Here is an 18,102-nt window from a genome sequence, read left to right on the forward strand (position 1 = left end):
GGACAGTAAAACACCACTAGATTTCAAGTCTGGATAACAGTGAGACTAATGGCCTCAGAAAGAGGTGTTGATTGGTGTAGGAAAATAATGCATGATTGATGTATATTGAGTTTAAGGTATTAATTGTACAGTCAAACTACCATCTATCAAACAGTTAAAAATAAGAGCTTGAATCTTGGTAGACGAGTTGGGATGCAAAAATTAAAGATTTGAGAATCTTCAACATGTAAGTTGTAGTTGAAGCATGGGAATAGATAGTATATCTAAAGAAGAAAGATTTAGAGGAAAGATAAGAATTCCAAGGCTGAAGCTTTGAGAAACAACTCATATTTTGGGGGAGTGATTCAGAAGATGAAGGAAGGGTCAAATGGAATAGACAGATACTACTCATTCAAGACGGTAATATGTACATGCATTGGGCCTAAACTCATAGTAATGATAGATAGGACATGGCTGAGTTCAAAACAAGATAAAAATCAATTTGTATTGGAAAGTGAGCAGAAATGCAAATTTGTGAGTAGGGTTGATGTTAGAAACATGCTGTACTCCAGGCTGGAAGTAGGTAATGGTATTTTGAATCTTGCTCCTGTAGGGTAGTGGGGGTTAAAGTGTTCCCTGTAGGACAGGAACTAGAACCACACAGCATACTAAAAAGCAGAGACATCACTTTGCCGACAAACATCCGTATAGTCAGAGCTGTGGTTTTTCCAGTAGTCATGTACGGGTGTGAGAGTTGGACGGTAAAGAAAGCTAAAGGTTGATGAATGATGCTTGGATGCTTGTTGTCCAAGAGTCCCTTGGACAGTAAGGAGATCAAACCAGTCAATCGTAAAGGAAATCAATCCTGAATATTCATTGGAAGGACTGATGCTGAAGCTGAAGCTCCAATGATTTGGCCACCTGATGCAAAGAGCTGACTCACTGGAAAAGACCATGATGCTGGGAAAGATTGAGGGCAGGAGGAGAAGGGGATGACAGGGGATGAGATGGTTGGATGGCATCACTGATTCAATGGGCATGAGTTTGAGCAAACTTTGGGACAGTGTAGGACAAAGAAACCTGTGATGCAGTCCATGGGGTCACAAAGAGTTGGACACGACTGAGTGACTGAACAAGAACAACACATAGAGTATGTAGCTATCTTATCTAAAATTTACCTTATCCAAAAATTCCAACTTCTTTCAACATTTCCTATCTCTTTCCCCTGGTTTAGTATTTTTTTCTATTGTGTAATTATCAGTACCTAATATACTATTTATCTTGCTTATTTAATTTGGGGGAGGATTGTCTTCCCCACTATGATACTGGCTCCATGAAAGCAGAGATTTGTGTTATACATGTTCACGACAATATCCCCAGTGCCTACAACAGTGTTTGGCATATGATAGGTACTCAGTAAGTATCTGCTGAATCAATAAATAAACAGTATAAAAATATGAGTGTTTGATGAACCACAAATTAGGTTAAGTTTTATGGGGGTTTCTAGTGAATCTAAAATGTTTTTTTAATTGAAAATAAAATATTAGCATAAATATGGCAAATTATTAAGATCTGATGGCAGTGAAAGTGAAAGTCACTCAGTTGTGTTCGACTCTTTGTGACTCTTTCGAATTCTTCTTTGTGACTCTTTGTGACTCTTTGTGACTCTTTGTGACTCTTTGTGACTCTTTGTGACTCTTTGTGAATTCTTCAGGCCAGAATACTGGAGTGGGTAGCCTTTCCCTTCTCCAGGGATCTTCCCAACCCACGGATCAAACCCAGGTCTCCCGCATTGCAGGCAGATTCTTTACCAGCTAAGCCACTGATGGCAGTGGGCAGAGGCAAAATTAGTGTTTATGGCACTAATTTTTTTTATATTTCTTTGCTAAGAATACCTCATTAAATAATACCAGCACCAAAAAGCTTGGAGAAGATTTTTCAGAACATTATAGCATTGAACTTAAGGCAAAAAGGAGTTTCAAAAATGAATAGGGAGATATTTGATATGTGGAATTAGTCACTAAGAGATAAGATAATTGTAATTGACTATTAGGAAATTATTAGTGACTACAGAAAGAACCTCTTTCAGCAAGGAGATGATAATGGATTGGATGCTGAGAAAATGGAGGCAGTGGGTGGGAAAGTGGAGATCACTTATTCAGTGATGACAAGTACACCATTTCCAGGATGGAAAATTTATTCATGTCTGTGAGCACAATGGAACAATCCATTGAAAAAATATAGACTTAAAATGCTGGAAAGACAAGATGATTAATGGCAGTGTTTATAATTAGAGGTATAGATTAAGAAGAAAAGGGCACTTCACCTGGTGTAATGGGGCACTACTTCTGAAATAGAAGAAAAGAAAGAGAGAAAGTCTCCACTGATCAGTGGAGACTAGGAAATATGAAGGAGTTCATATTTGTTTCTTTGAAGCAGTAAGTCAGGCTATCTGACTAAGGGATATGATTCAGTTTAGAGAATTAGCCCAGTGGACATGTTAGGAGGCTGAACTTGTAATAGCCTGGGTTAATAATTAGGGTATCAGTAACATGGATGATTAACTGAAGCAACAGATACTAAGAAAAGGTGACAAAAATACACAGAAGAACTATACAAAAAAGATCTTCATGACCCAGATAACCATGATGGTGTGATCACTCACCCAGAGCCAGACATCCTGGAGTCTGAAGTCAAGTGGGCCTTAGGGAGCATCACTACAAACAAAGCTAGTGGAGGTCATAGACTTCCAGCTGAGCTATTTTCTAAACCTAAAAGGTGATGCTTTGAAAGTGCTGCGCTCAATATGCCAGCAAATTTGGAAAACTCAGCAGTGGCCACAGGACTGGAAAAGGGCAGTTTTATTCCAATCCTAAAGAAAGACAATGCCAAAGAATGTTTAAACTACCTCACAATTGCACTCAGCTCACATGCTAGCAAAGTAATGCTCAAAATTTTCCAAGTGAGGCTTCAACAGTACAGAAACTGAAAATTTCCAGATGTTCAAGCTGGACTTAGAAAAGACAGAGGAACCAGAGATCAAATTGCCAACATCTGCTGGATCACAGAAAAAGCAAGAGAGTTCCAGAACAACATCTACTTCTGCTTTATTGACTACTTTATTGACTATGAGCCTTTGACTGCATGGATCACAACAAACGGTGGAAAATTCTTAAAGAGATGGGAATATCAGACCACCTGACCTGCCTCTTGAGAAATCTGTATGCAAGTCAGGAAGCAACAGTTAGAACTGACATGGAACAACAGACTGGTTCCAAATTGGGAAAGGAGTACGTCAAGGCTATATATTGTCACCCTGCTTATTTAACTTATATGCAGTCTGCATCATTCAAAATGCTGGGCTGGATGAAGCACAAGCTGGAATCAACATTGCTGGCAGAAATATCAAGAACCTCAGATATGCAGATGACACCACCCTTATGGCAAAACGAGAAGAAGCCCTAAAGCCTCTTGATGAAAGTGAAAGAGGAGAGTGAAAAAGTTGGCGGAAAACTCAATGTTCAGAAAACTAAGATCATGGCATCTGGTCCCATCTCTTTATGGCAAATAGATGGGGAAACAATGGAAACAGTGACAGACTTTATTTTTTTGGGCTCCCAAATCACTGTAGATGGTGATTGCAGCCATGAAATTAAAAGACACTTGCTCCTTGGAAGAAAAGTTATGACCAACCTAGACAGCATATTAAAAAGCAGAGACATTATTTTGCTGACAAATGTTCATCTAGTTGAAGCTATGGTCTTTTTCCAGTAGTCATGTATAGATGTGAGAGTTGGACCATAAAGAAGGCTGAGCATGGAAGAATTGATGCTTTTGAATTGTGGTGTTGGAGAAGACTCTTGAGAATCCCTTGGACTGCAAGGAGATCCAACCAGTCGATCCTAAAGGAAATCAGTCCTGAATATTCATTGGCAGGGCTGATGCTGAAGCTGCAATACTTTGGCCATCTGATGCGGAGCTGACTCATTGGAAAAGACCCTGACTCTGGGAAAGACTGAAGGCAGGAGGAGCAGGGGATGACAGAGGATGAGATGGTTGGATGGCATCACCGACTTGATGGACATGAGTTTGAGCAAGCTCCAGATGATGACAGGTGATGGACAGGGAAGCCTGGCATGCTACAGTCCATGGGGTTACAAAGAGCTGGACATGACTGAGTGACTGAACTGACTGAACATAGATTATTTAAGGCTTTGAGGGATCTGAAACAGTTGAAACTAACCTTAATGAAATGGGTGTGCTTGAGTAGCTTGGACAGTAATGTAAAAAACAAGCACTCATATGTGCCATGACTCTTCTAGATTATTCTATATCATTTTTTTTATCCTATATCATTTAACAGCAGGGATTGTTCTAGATTCTCTGTTTTTAAAATTTTATTGAAGTGTAGGTGATTTACAGTGTTGTGCTTAATTTCTGCTATACAGTAAACTGATTCAGTTATATATTCTTTTCCATTATGGTTTATCACAGGATATTGAATAGAGTTCCCTCTGCTATACAGTAGGACCTTATGGTTTATCCATCCTACATATAACGGTTTGCATCTGCTAATCCCAAACTCCCAATCCTTCCTTCTCCCATCCTCTGCCCTCTTAGCGATCACAAGTCTATTCTCTATATCTAAGTCTGCTTTTGTTTTATGTTCATCTGTGTCATACATTCGATTCTACACCTAAGTGATATCACATGAAATTGTCTCTTTCTGACTTACTTCACTTAGTGTGACAGTCTCTAGGTCCATCCATGTTGCTGCAAATGGCATTATTTCGTTCGTTCTTATGACTCAATAATCCATTTTGTATGTATATATATTGCATCTTCTTTATCCGTTCATCTGTCAATGGACATTCAGGTTGTTTCCATGTCTTGATTATTGTAAATAGTGTTTCTATGAACATAGGGGTGCATATATCTTTTTGAATTATAGTTTTGCCTATTATGTGCATTCATTTAATCTAAATAACAACCTTTGATGTAGCTCTGTTATTCTGTGCATTTTGCAGGTGAGGAAATTGAAATATGGGGAAGTAACTTGTTCGAGGTCAAACCCAGGCAGAGCTGGAATCAGGCTGCCTGACTCAACCTGTTCCCCTTAACAATATTATACTTTCTCAGTGGGGCAGTAGAAAGTTTAATAAAGAGATGGGGAAACCAGATCACCTTACCTGTCTCCTGAGAAACCTGTATGTGGGTCAAGAAGCAACAGTTAGAACTGCACATGGAACAATGGACTGTTTTGAAATTGGGAAAGGAGTACACCAAGGCTGTATATTGTTACCCTGCTTATTTAACTTCTATGCAGAGTACGTCATGTGAAATGCTGGGCTGGATGAAGCACAAGCTGGAATCAAGATTGCCAGGAGAAATATCAATAACCTCAGATATGCAGATGATACCATTCTAATGGCAGAAAGTGAAGAGCAACTAAAGAGCTTCTTGATGAAGGTGAAATAGGAGAGTGAAAAAGCTGGCTTAAAACAATATTAAAAAAAACTAATGTCGTCCAGTCCTATCACTTCATGGCAAATAGCAGGGGAAATATTGGAGGCAGTGATAGATTTTATTTTCCTAGGCTCCAAAATCACTGTGGACAGTGACTGCAGCCATGAAATTAAAATGCTTGCTCCTCAGAAGGAAAGCTATGACCAACCTAGATAGTATATTAAGAAGCAGAGACATCACTTTGCCTACAAACGTTCCCATAGTCAAAGGTATGGGTTTGTTCTCCATTATTAAGATTTTGGCTTTTACTCCGAATGAGATGGGAAGCTGCTGCAGGGTTCTGTGCTGAGAAACAGGATGTTCTGTCTTAGATTTTAACTGGACTACTTAGGAAACTATTGAAAATCATGGATGGGGGACTAGGGAGGATTTTATACAATGAGCCAGGTGAAAGATTATGTTGGCTTGGGTCAGACCAGAAGTTACTTCAGGCCACTTGTGGTTTGAAAAGCTCTAAACACACAATAGCATATGCTGAGTAGATAGTAGCAGACCAAGTGTGGAATGAAAGGAATAATCTGGGCTGGAGGTAAACATAGGGAACTGTTACCAGGAAGATTGTATTCAAAGCCCAAAATATGTTTACTGAATGACTCAAGGTTGTTGAGGGAAGAGCTTTTTATCGAAAAAGAAATGTGAATGGTAAAAAGTTAGAGCTTTTCAAGAAATAGAGGGAGAATTCTCAGCCTAGGCAGAGAATGTAGAACCCTTGGAATATCACCCATCCAGAACCCTAGCCTCAAGGAAGATATTGCAGACATATATGGCTATGGAGTGAATGTTTCTTTGCCCTTGCCCCCCACAAAGTCATATATTGAAATCCTAGTCCCTGAGAAGGACGTGCACTTTTAGGAAATGGATTGGGATTGGCCCACAGAGCTCCCTTGCCCCTTCTGCCATGTGAGGTCACATCAAAAAGGCAAGGGTTGTGAACCAGGAAGCGAGTTCCTTACTAGACACCACATCTGCTGGTGCCATGATCTTTAGTTTCTCTTAACTGTCAAAGATTTCTTTTGAATATTTTGTCCATTTCATACATAATTTAATTACTCTTTTACCTAAACTGAGAATTTTTGAGATGGAAAAACATTGATTTAGTCACCACAGTGATCAATATTAAAAATAATTGGTCAATTTTCTCAGTTCTGTTCCCAAAGCTTTTGCTAAACCAACTCAGCTTTCACCAGCTACTGAAATTATTTGAATTAAGAATCGTCACAATGATTGGCACTTGTACAGTACTTCCATTATATCATTTGACCCACCCACTAACTCTTTCAGAGACTGAAGGTTTTATTGTTCCCATTTTACAGAAGAAGCAACTGAGGCTTAGTGAGATTAGGATTAGTCCTAGACTGAGTAAGTGGTAGCGCTGAGTCTTGAATCTGATTCTTCCTGACTCCAAGTCCAGGCTCAGAGTGTCTTTCCACACTGTACTTGGGTATTTAAGTATTTTCCTATTAATATGCTTAATGCGTGTTTCCATCGCCTTCTTTTTCTAATGGCTTCGTTTGGTTTCCCAGCAGAGGGTCTTCCTAAGAGGAAGAGGGTGCCTGTCTCCCTCCTGGGTGGTTGCATGGGCGCACAGCTGGTTCCTCCTGTTTCCGATCTTGCATTTCCCTTTTCTGTGGTCCTTTCAGCTTCACTCACCGTCGGAGGAAATCTCCTCCTTCCCTAGACTCGACTTCTAAAGTCTTCTCACAGCCCCCTGGCATTGGGACCTCCCATCTTAATCACCCGCAGGAGAGCCCATCTGAGAGGGGAGACAGAGGGCACGGACCGCAGCACGCCGGGAAGCCATGCTGAGGGTTACTTCTGCATTTCCTTCCTCGCGGTCCTCAGGAGCATTCTCGCCACCCTCCGGCCCCGGCTCTCTCCAGCCCGCCCCGGATCCGCCTCCCTCTCCTTCCTCTAGGAGGCTGAGACGAAGCGTGGGACGCACCTGTGTCCCTCTCCGGTCACCCCGTTGAGGCATCGGGGGCTACTCCCGAAGCAGGATTTACAGGCCCGGAAAACGCCAATGGGAGATCCAAATGGTCGGGGACTCCGGCACTTTAAGAGGCTTTTCTCTGGGAAACACCCGTCCCCTCCGTGCGCCTTATGAATGGAAATACTCCTCCCCCGGTCGAGCCCATTTTCCCCATTTCACCAGGAGCCGCAGCTTGCTCTCTTCTTTCGGTCTCCCCGCCCACATCAACGCGGGCAGCTCCAGGAGGGGACGGACAGGAAGCCTTTGGCCGCCTATTAAATCCCACCCATTTCTCCGGGGGCGATTTCCTAACCTTCCGGGACCGAATTCTGCAATTTGATGTGCGTTTTGTCCGAATGGTAGCGACACGGGCCTAAGGGAGGGGGAAAGCGAGGGGGTGGGGGGTGGGGGGTATGCGCTCTTTTCCTCGCAACATCGCTGGCGGAGCGAGGGAGCTCACACGACACAGATTTTGGGGCAAAGCCTTTCCATCTGGACAGCACCATGTCCACCAAAGCGGAGCAGTGTAAGTAGCAGCCGGCCCGGCGTTCCGGCCCGGCCTCCGGCTGGGAGCTATTGCAGTCGCGGCGTTTGCGGCTGCTGGGAGACCTTGGCATCGTGCTGGTGCGGGGGTGGGGGCTGAGGTTGGGGCGGGTGGGGGGGATGGGGGGTGCAAGAGAAGGTGGGGGAGGGTGGACGTTAATGGGAACGCGGCGCTGTCCCCGGTGCTGAAAAATTATGCGGGCTTCCTCGGCTTGGTGGTGGGGTTTCGCAAGACTGAAAGACCCTGGGAAATGAAATTAAAATGGGGTCATTCTTGAGGAAAAGAGGCCTCGTATCTTTCAGATAAACATTTCTGTATCTGTTGTTGGAGTGGGGGAAGGGGGGCAGCGGCAAATCAGGGGCGGGGAACTGTCAGTGCAACCAAAGCCTGCCTGGCCTTCTGAGCATGCCCAGTTCTCGGTGTTGGAGCCATAGGGGAGTTTGAGTCTGCAGTTTCCACTTCGGGTTGGAGAGGCTAAAAGGCAGGGAAGGGGGAGGGAGCCGAAAGCCAGGCAGAATTCTCGATTCCGTGTGAGAAGAAATCAACAATATGAGCACTAATGCTGAAACTAGCCCCAACCATAGGTTAAAGCAAGAGTCAGTGCTGGCAAGAAAGGGAAAGGGGCTCTGGGGAAATGATCAAATTATTTTTCCAAAGAGGTTTCTTTTGTCGGGCAGCTCACACAAACTATAACAAATCGCAGGGAGGTTTTCGTTGTCCCAGTCATGACTGGCTGTGTGTTTGGTTGGAGACAACCTGCTAACTCCTTGTGGACAGAGGAAGTTTCTAATCTGTTTCCTATAGCCTCTCTTTTTGCAGTGCACATTAGTAGGCCTTTGGTATGTACTTGGTAGGCTGATTATCATGTAACCTTTTCCTGAGTGCACTTGAAGCCTTCAGGAACTTAAACTTCTATAAATAAAAGGTGTTTTTACTAAGCAATGCTTTTGAATTTTTAACAAATATACTAAAACCTGTTCTTGGAATTGACTCTTCTTTCAAAGCAGTTATATTGCTAATGCTGTTACTGCTTAAAAGTCTTTTAAATTCTTCTTTGGAATGACTATTAAAACCATTTTGTGAAATGCTGAAAACAGTAGTCTCAGTATTTTGGGGCAGTAGCTTGTGTTTGATAAAATGCATGTGTCACTTATTCACCAGGTAGATTAAATTAACTGAAGACTCAAAGAATTCCCAGATCAATGGTTCATTAGAGATCCTTTATGTTCACCTACCATCTGGTGTGTGTACCTTTATATAAATTTTTGTTTGTTTATTTTTGGAATCTGGACTACCTGAGTTTGGATCCTAGTTCTGCTGTTTACTATTTGACCTTGGGCAAAATAATTGACTTCTTTGAACTTTATTTCCTCATCTGTAAACCTGGGGTAGTAATGCCAATGGGATTGTTGTGATTATAAATGAGAGAATATATATAAAATGTTGAGTGGTGAGTCAAGCATATAGCAAGTACTCAATAAATGATAGTTATGATACTGACAGCTATTCCCCACTTATTAGTTCATCTCTTCTAAATCATTAGGAAGTTCTTTTGTGATTTTTTTTGCCTATTTTAACAAGTTAAATCTAAACCTCAAAGATAAATTTTGCTTCTACAGAGGTTTTTGAAAAAATTGGATGCATTATATCTTGAGTAATGGTAACACAGTTGGAATTGGTACAGAACTTCCCATGTGAGAATATCACTCCCTTGAAAATTTTATTTTAGTACCTGTCATTTGCTTTTATAGTTACATATTATATAAGTAATATCAGGTGAAAGCCAGTGAGTATTACTGTCTTCTTCCTTGTTATATTTTGAGATGCACTGGATTCTTTGTCTTGTCTGTTTCCTGGGCAGTTAATGCCAAGATGAATATAATCTGTATTTGACTTGGTTGTGTAGTGCATGTAGTATGTAGTTTAGGTAATTTAGCATGTAATTTAGAATTTTTGTAAAATCAGATTTTTCTTTTTTCATCAGCAGATGATGGTAAGGATGCCATATTTGAAGTTAGAACATGTGGATTTGAGTTTTTCATGCTCTTCTGATTAACTGTGAGACACAATTAGCTGGACAATTAACTTAATAGTTTTGTGCCTCAAAGTTTCCATCTGTGAAGTAAAGAGTAGCAACTATCTTTGTTAGCTGCTAGCATTTTGGAGGGCAAAGGAGGTAACATGGGAGTAGGTTGTGAAAAGGATAAGGATGCTTTGGGTGTTTATAGGTATCTTTATTCAGGGTGAAGGGAAGTTAAGAATCTCTTTTCTGTCTCTCTTATATGTACCAACATGAATGAGTTGACACTGTAGTGCACATTATATACCTGAATATAGAGCAGACACATGAAAGGCTGTGTGGTTGCTGTTTGCAAAGGGTGACTACTTTTTAACAAAGAGAAGTTGCAAATCTGTGATATTTTATTCTTGGACTCAGTAGGAGTATGGCTAGGAGGAAGGGGAAAGAACAGAGAGGGCCGTGAGATTTTTCTGTCTGTTGGATGTGAAGACCACCGGAATGAGAATAAGTTCATTTCTTTTCTGCATTCAGAAGCGTGCACAGTACCACTTGCCTAAGGACCAAGGGGGGATGGAGGCTTAATGAAGTGTCAAAATATTATTTCTGTTATTTTTCTTTCTGCGGCCTCTTGATGTAGGTAGAGGTTTCTTTGGTACAGGAAGTGGACATAGTTTGGTTGAGCTGTCAAGAGGAAGTACTTGCATTTCAACCAAACAAATTACGTGACTTACCTTTGAAATGTAATGTATCCCAGATGTGTGAAAGATGATTTTATTTTTATGTAGTAGCATTTTCTTTCATAAAATAAGTAATAATGATCAAAGAGAGGCTAGGTATGTATAGTTAAGACATAGTTTGGGGCCTGTTTTTATACATTCGATCAGTTTCCTATGCAGTGCAGAACATCATAACAGAAGGTGAAAGCTGCCTAGCAATTTCCAGGCAATTGCACAGAGTTACAACTTTTTTCCTCCAAATGCTGCGGTTTTTTTTTTGTTTGTTTGTTTGTTTGTTTTAAAGTGAAACTTCATTGTAGTGAAAATATTTATGTGGCTGATATAGAATGATAAAAATAAGAATTTGTAGTTCTTTTATTTGGGATTCTAAAGAGGAGAAAGAGGAATCCACTTCCCTACCCCCCCAGTTTTTCCTGTCTTTTAAGAGTTAAAATTGCCCAACCTGGAACTTTGGGTGCGCTCTTTCAAGAAAAGCTTTCTTTTGATAACAGCAGAAGTTATAAAGAGTCAGGATTGTAGAATCAGACTGCTGCTTGGGTTTAAATCCTAGTTCTGCTTCTTACATTCTCTGTGACCTTGGACAAATTAACTCAACCTCTCTAAACCTCAACTGCATTATTCATAAAATGGGGATAGTCATAGTTGTTGTGAAGATTAAATGAGGTGATCCATGAAAAGTGCATAGCACAGAATCTTGACATACAATAAATTAGTAAATATTTGTGTTCATGCTCAGTCGCTCAGTCATGTCCGACTCTTTGCAGCCCATGGACTGTAGCCTGCCAGGTTTCTCTGTCCATGAGATTTTTCAGGCAAGAATACTGGAGTGGTTTGCTGTTTCTTCCTCCAGGGGATCTTCCCAACCATAATAAATATTAGTTATTATTATTATTATCATCAACTATAAAACCTTGTGCTTACTGCTAAAATAAGGATTTATAATGTTTGGCTCTAGACCCCCGGAGTGCAGCAGAAAAAAAGAATAGCCATTTTTTAAATGGTATATAGCCTATTAACTATTTTTTATTCTCCTTTCTTTGTCTCCAAGTCTCTTCTATAGCAATCAACCTAATCCATTTTGAATGGGAGGGAATCTCTGCATGACAATTCCTTGACTTGATATATCTAGCAGAGAACTAACTGATCATCTATAAAGAACATTTCTAAGGCAGGAATTTCCTATCCATTACCTTTTGTATTATGATGACAGTGTAGCATCTGGTTACATAAATCATGTACATAAATATCCATCAAAATATTTGTCAAATTTGGAAATTAACCTGCTGATACTTTGTGTATAAACTTACTATAGTAATTACAGAAATATGAATGTGTGCCATTTTTAAAGTGTTTACCCTATTCAACATATTTATCCTGATAACTAAAAATCTTTTGACTACATCTAAACAAACATTTTAAGAGTATAGCTAATTAGCACTATGATTTGAAGTTGAACTTGCCCCATCCCTTACATATTTAAGGGTTATGCTTGGAGAAATCAAAAGATAGTTTTATTTATTTTTATTATATTATTTGATAATATGACTAAAATATAAAAGCACTTCTTTGAATAGCACTGCAACCTGTAGCCATTTAGAAGTCTTAGCACAACATTGCTAACTTCTTATAGAAGGAACTCTAGTTTTATTCACATGTGTAAAAATTAGAGTGTGGCTATTAATCATGTATGTGGTCGCAAAAAGAGCATCTGGTTTTCAGCTCTGATTTCTCTTCATGGTTTGACACTAGCTTTTCTATTCCCTATTTAAACTCTCCCTTTCTTCTTTCTTTGCTGACTGTTGCTATTCAGATTTTTTTCTTAGGGCTACCTTTCTTCTCCTTATCTTTTTTTAAAAAATGTTTATTTATTTAGACGTATGGGCTTTCTCTAGTTGTAGTGTGCTGGCTTCTCATTGCAGTGGCTTCTCTTATTGCAGACCATGGGCTCTAGGCATGCGGCTTTAGTAGTTGTGGCTCGCAGGGTCTAGAGTGAGGTCTAGTAGTTGCGGCGTAAAGGCTTAGTTGCCTTGCAGCACGTGGGATCTTCCCTGCCAAGGAATCCAATCCATGTCCCCTGCACCGGCGGGTGGATTCTTATCCACTGGACCATCAGGGAAGTCCTCTTCTCCCTGTCTTTAAAAACAGGATTCTGTCATTAGTCTTGTTTTTCAAATCTCATGAATTCTTTCTCTCATTCAGTCTTGAGGTACCAACTCTCACTTCTATGTCGATGACACTCGAATTCAGTTTCTTAGTCTAAACGTGTTTCTTGGCCTCTGTCCATATTCAAGCAACTCAAACCAATATGCATTGTCTTTGGTCCTAAACTTGTAATTCTTTTTTATAGTACTCATTTTGGCAAATGGCACTATGATCTCCGCATTCACCTAAGTCAAAAAATTGGGAATCTTCCTAAACTTCCCATGTGTGTGTGTGTGTGTGCTCAGTCTGACTGTTTGCAACCCTGTGGACTATAGTCTGCCAGGCTCCTCTGTCTGTGGGATTTTTCAAGCAAGAATATTGGAGTGGGTTGCCATTTCCTTCTCTTAGGGGATCATCCTGACCCAGGGATCTAACCCAATGTCTCTTGTGTCTCCTGCATTGACAGGCAGATTCTTTACCCCTAGCACCACATAGATGGTATTATGTTCATATCTGTGTCTTTAGCATGTAAATCGTTGTCTGCGGCACAGAGTTGCACAAAAACTGTTTCTTGAATAAGTAAAATGGTTGAAGCTGAAGTAAGTGTTTTCTATAAAGAAGGATTACAGGGACTTCCTTGGTGGTCTAGTGGCTAAGACTCTGTACTCCCTATGCAGGGGGTCTGGGTTCGATCCCTGGTCAGGGAACTAGATCCTACATGTAGCAACTAAGAGTTCACATACTGCAGCTAAGACACAGTGCAGCCAAATAAATACATTTTTTTTTTAAGGATTGTGTAATTACATCTCTGGATATCATTCATTTGAAGAGTTCATATTTTCATTAATATGTGGTTCTATATTATATAAAATTTTCACATGCTTTTCAAATGGATTTACAAGTAATTAAAAATATAGTTAGCAAAAGTACTTAAAACATATTTGCTAAATCAAATTTTATAGTATTTCATTACAACTGATACTTTTCCTGAATGTTCATTGTATTTTTGGTTCTTTCTCCTAGCTAAAATTTTCTCTTAATACATTCGGCTTAATAATTACGATTCCTAATTGGTAGTCTATCTTATCACACAGCAGCTTTTTTTTAAAGATAAAGTGACAATACATCTGAAGTCAGGGACTCTTTGTGTTGTAACTTGGATCCTTTGATAACATATATGTTCAAGTTTTATGTGGTGATTACTCAATTAATAAAAAAGCTTTAAGTTGGGATTTTCATCTTACAGTATTATGTTGGAAATTCATATGTATTTATTTCTCTTATTCTGAAAAGATATTAGTAGCTCAGCATAAATGAACACATATATTGGCTTAGAGATGAAATGTTTATTTCATCAAAAGCTACATTAAGCAAAAATGTATACTTATCAATAAGCTCATTTCCTGTAGTATGGAAAGCTCAACCATTTCGTTTAAAATTTTTAGTTTTTTTTTTTTTTTCAATCTATACATTCCATTTCTGTCTGGTTTTTCTCTCCTTTTGGACATTTCTCGAAAGGACAACACGTCTAAACAGCGTCTCATTTCCTGTTTAATGTGGGATTAAAGTTGGAGAGAAATCAGCCTTTTAGGTTATATTTCTTCATTGGTCTCAGAAACTTGATTTGACTCTAGGACAAAACCTAAAGGATGTGTTTGTAGAAATAAGCACTTATATATGTGTGTGTGTTTATATATCTACACATTTATATATATAATGCTATTTGCATTTTAAGAAGAAATGAGCTTGCCTCAGAAGTGACAATAGATAACTCCTATGAGCGCCAAAGAATTGATGCTTTTGAACTGTGGTGTTGGAGAAGATTCTTGAGGGTCCCTTGGACTGCAAGAAGATCCAACCAGTCCATCCTAAAGGAGATCAGTCCTGGGTGTTCATTTGAAGGACTGATGTTGAAGCTGAAACTCCAATACTTTGGCCACCTGATGTGAAGAGCTGACTCATTTGAAAAGACCCTGATGCTGGGAAAGATTGAGGGCAGGAGGAGAGGGGGATGACGGAAGATGAGATGCTTGGATGGCATCACTGACTCAATGGACTTGGGTTTGGGTGGGCTCTGGGAGTTGGTGATGGACAGGGAGTCCTGATGTGCTGTGGTTCATGGGGTCTCAAAGAGTCGGACATGACTGAGTGACTGAACGGAACTGACTGAATCATATAACCAATTTGTCTTGTCAGAGTTACATGTATTTGAATCTTATGATCTCTAGAAAGGAGAGTTTAGATGTCTATTGTTTGTGCCTATTATGTATTAAGCACTTTGACATATATTAGTGTAATTCATTCTCACAATAGTTTTTTTTTTTTTTTAATTTTTTTATTTTTTCATTCTCACAATAGTTTTGAGAGTCAAATGTTATTGTATTAGTGCTCTGGTTTTATGTCTTAAACATTCCTCAGATCTCTCACTTCCTATTAATTCTTACTGTCACCATCCTAATTATGGAATTCATCATTTCTCTATTATTACAGCCTTTTAATTTATCTCCCCGTGTCTGCTTTTGTCCTCATCAAATCTATCCTCACATAGTTCCCTTAGTAATCCATCTGAAATATAGAGGCTTCCATGTCATTCTCATCATTCTTTTCTTTAAAACCCTTCAGTAGCTTCCTATCATGTTTTACCCATGTTAGAGCTCCACCTCTTTGGGAGTTGGGTGAGCTCCTCCTAGATGGTTAGACTGTATACTATATATGTAGAATTTTTGTTGTTGTTCAGTTGTTAAGTCATGTCTGACTCTTTGCAATCCCATGGCCTGCAGCACCCTAGGCTCTTCTGTCCTTCTCTGTCTCCTGGAGTTTTCTCAAACTCATGTCCGTTGAGTCAGTGATATTATCCAACCATCTCATCCTCTGCCACTCCCTTCTCCTTTTGCCTTCGGTCTTCCCCAGCATCAGGGTCTTTTCCAATGAGTCAGCTCTTTGCATCAGGTGGCCAAAGTATTGCAGCTTCAGCATCAGTCCTTTCAATGAATATTCAGAGTTAATCTCCTTGAGGATCGACTGGTTTGATCTCCTTGCTGTCTAAGGGACTCGCCAGAGTCTTCTCCAGTTCAAAAGCATCAATTTGTTGGCACTCATTCTTCTTTATGTTCCAACTCTCACATCTTTACCTGAGTACTGGGCTGAAAGTCCAAAGTAAAGGTGCTGGCAAAGCCTTGGCTCCTCTGCAGGCCTTCCTTGCCTCTCTTCAATCTTCTGGTGGTTGCTGGGGATCCTTGGTATTCCTTGGCTTGTGCTATATCACTCTAATCTCTGACTCTGTCTTCACATGGCCTGTGTGATCTCTGTGTCTCTGTACCCAGTCTCCTTCTCTTTTCTCTTATAAGTGCCCCATTCATTGGATTTAGTTCAGTTTGGTTCATTCACTCAGTCATGTTCAACTCTTTGCGACCCCATGGACTGCAGGATGCCAAGGTTCCCTGTCCATCATCAGCTCCCAGAACTTGCTCAAATTTATGTACATCGAGTCAGTGATGCCATTCAACCATCTCATCCTCTGTCATCACCTTCTCCTCCCACCTTCAATCTTTCCCAGCATCAGGATCTTTTCAAATGAGTCAGTTCTTCGCATCAAGTGGTCAAAGTATTGGAGTTTCAGCTTCAGCATCAGTCCTTCCAATGAATATTCAGGGTTGATTTCCTTTAGGATGAACTGGTTTGATCTCCTTGCAGTCTAGTGGACTCACAAGAGTCTTCTCCAGTACCACAGCTCAAAAGCATCAATTCTTCTGTGCTCAGCCTTCTTTATGGTCCAACTCTCACATCCATACATGACTACTGGAAAAACCATAGCTTTGACTAGACAGACCTTTGTTGGCAAATTAATGTCTCTGCTTTTTAAAATTTGTCACAACTTTTCTTGCAAGGAGCAGGTGTCTTTTAATTTTGTGGCTGCGATACCATCTGCAGTGATTTTGGAGCCCAAGAAAATATAGTCTGTCATTGTTTCCATTGTTTCCCTATCTATTTGCCATGAAGTGATGGGACCGGATGCCATGATCTTAGTTTTCTGAATGTTGAGTTTCAAGCCAGCTTTTTCACTCTCCTCTTTCACTTTCATCAAGAGGCTCTTTAGTTCTTCTTTGCTTTCTGCCATAGGGTGGTGTCATCTGCATATGTGAGGTTATTGATATTTGTCCTGGCAATCTTGATTCCAGCTTGTGCTTCATCCAGCCTGGCCTTTCACATGATGTTCTCTGCATGTAAGTTAAATAAGCAGGGTGACAACATACAGCCTTGATGGACTCCTTTCCCGATTTGGAACAACCAGTCTGTTGTTCTACGTACGGTTCTAACTGTTGCTTCTTGACCTGCATACAGATTTCTCAGGAGGCTCTTGAAGAATTTTCCACAGTTTGTTGTGATTCACACAGTCAAAGGCTTTATGTTGTCTATGAAGCAGCAGTAAATGTTGTTCTGGAACTCTCTTGCTTTTTCTATGATCCAGTGGATGTTGGCAATTTGATCTTTGGTTCCTCTGACTTTTCTAAGTCCAGCTTGAACATCTGGAAGTTCTCAGTTCACATATGTACTGTTGAAGCCTGGCTTGGAGAATTTTGAGCATTACTTTGCCAGTGTGTGGGCTTCCCTTGTAGCTCAGAGAGTAAAGAGTCTGCCCGCAGTGTGGGAGACCTGGGTTCGATCCATGGGTGGTAAGATCTCCTGGAGAAGAAAACGGTTACCCACTCCAGTATTTTTGCCTGGAAAATCCCATGGGTGGAGGAGCTGGCAGGCTACAGTCCATGAGATTGCAAAGAGTTAGACATGACTGAGTGACTTCACTTGCTAGTGTGTGAGATGAGTCCAACTGTGTTGTAGTTTGAACATTCTTTGGCATTGCCTTTCTTTGGGACTGGAATGAAAACTGACTGCTTCCAGTCCTGTGGCCACTGCTGAAATTTCCAAATTTGCTGGCATGTTGAGTGCAGCCCTTTCACAGCATCATCTTTTAAGATTTGAAATAGCTCAACTGGAATTTCATCACATCCAGTAGCTTTGTTTGTAGTGTTGTTTCCTAAGGCCCACTTGACTTCGCATTCCAGGATATCTAGCTTTATGTAAGTGATCACACAGCTGTGGTTATGTGGGTCATGAAGATCTTTTTCAGATAGTTCTTCTGTGTACTCTTGCCACTTCTTCTTAATATCTTCTGTTCTGTTACATC

The 18,102-nt window shown here is 40.3% G+C and overlaps 1 protein-coding gene across 3 annotated transcripts in view; it reads left to right on the plus strand.

The window, feature by feature from the left end:
* Positions 1 to 7,885: 7,885 nt before the first annotated feature.
* UNC79 (unc-79 homolog, NALCN channel complex subunit) overlaps positions 7,886 to 18,102 on the plus strand; it is a 267,633-nt gene continuing 257,416 nt past the window's right edge. For all 3 annotated transcript variants that reach the window (XM_043922505.1, XM_043922506.1, XM_043922507.1), the window contains exon 1: positions 7,886 to 8,000. In XM_043922505.1, the coding sequence (XP_043778440.1) occupies positions 7,979 to 8,000 (22 nt within the window). In that variant the 5' untranslated portion in view covers positions 7,886 to 7,978. The remainder of the gene's footprint in view (positions 8,001 to 18,102) is intronic.

Source organism: Cervus elaphus, chromosome 13 (assembly GCF_910594005.1).
Source record: "Cervus elaphus chromosome 13, mCerEla1.1, whole genome shotgun sequence".
Taxonomy (NCBI): domain Eukaryota; kingdom Metazoa; phylum Chordata; class Mammalia; order Artiodactyla; family Cervidae; genus Cervus; species Cervus elaphus.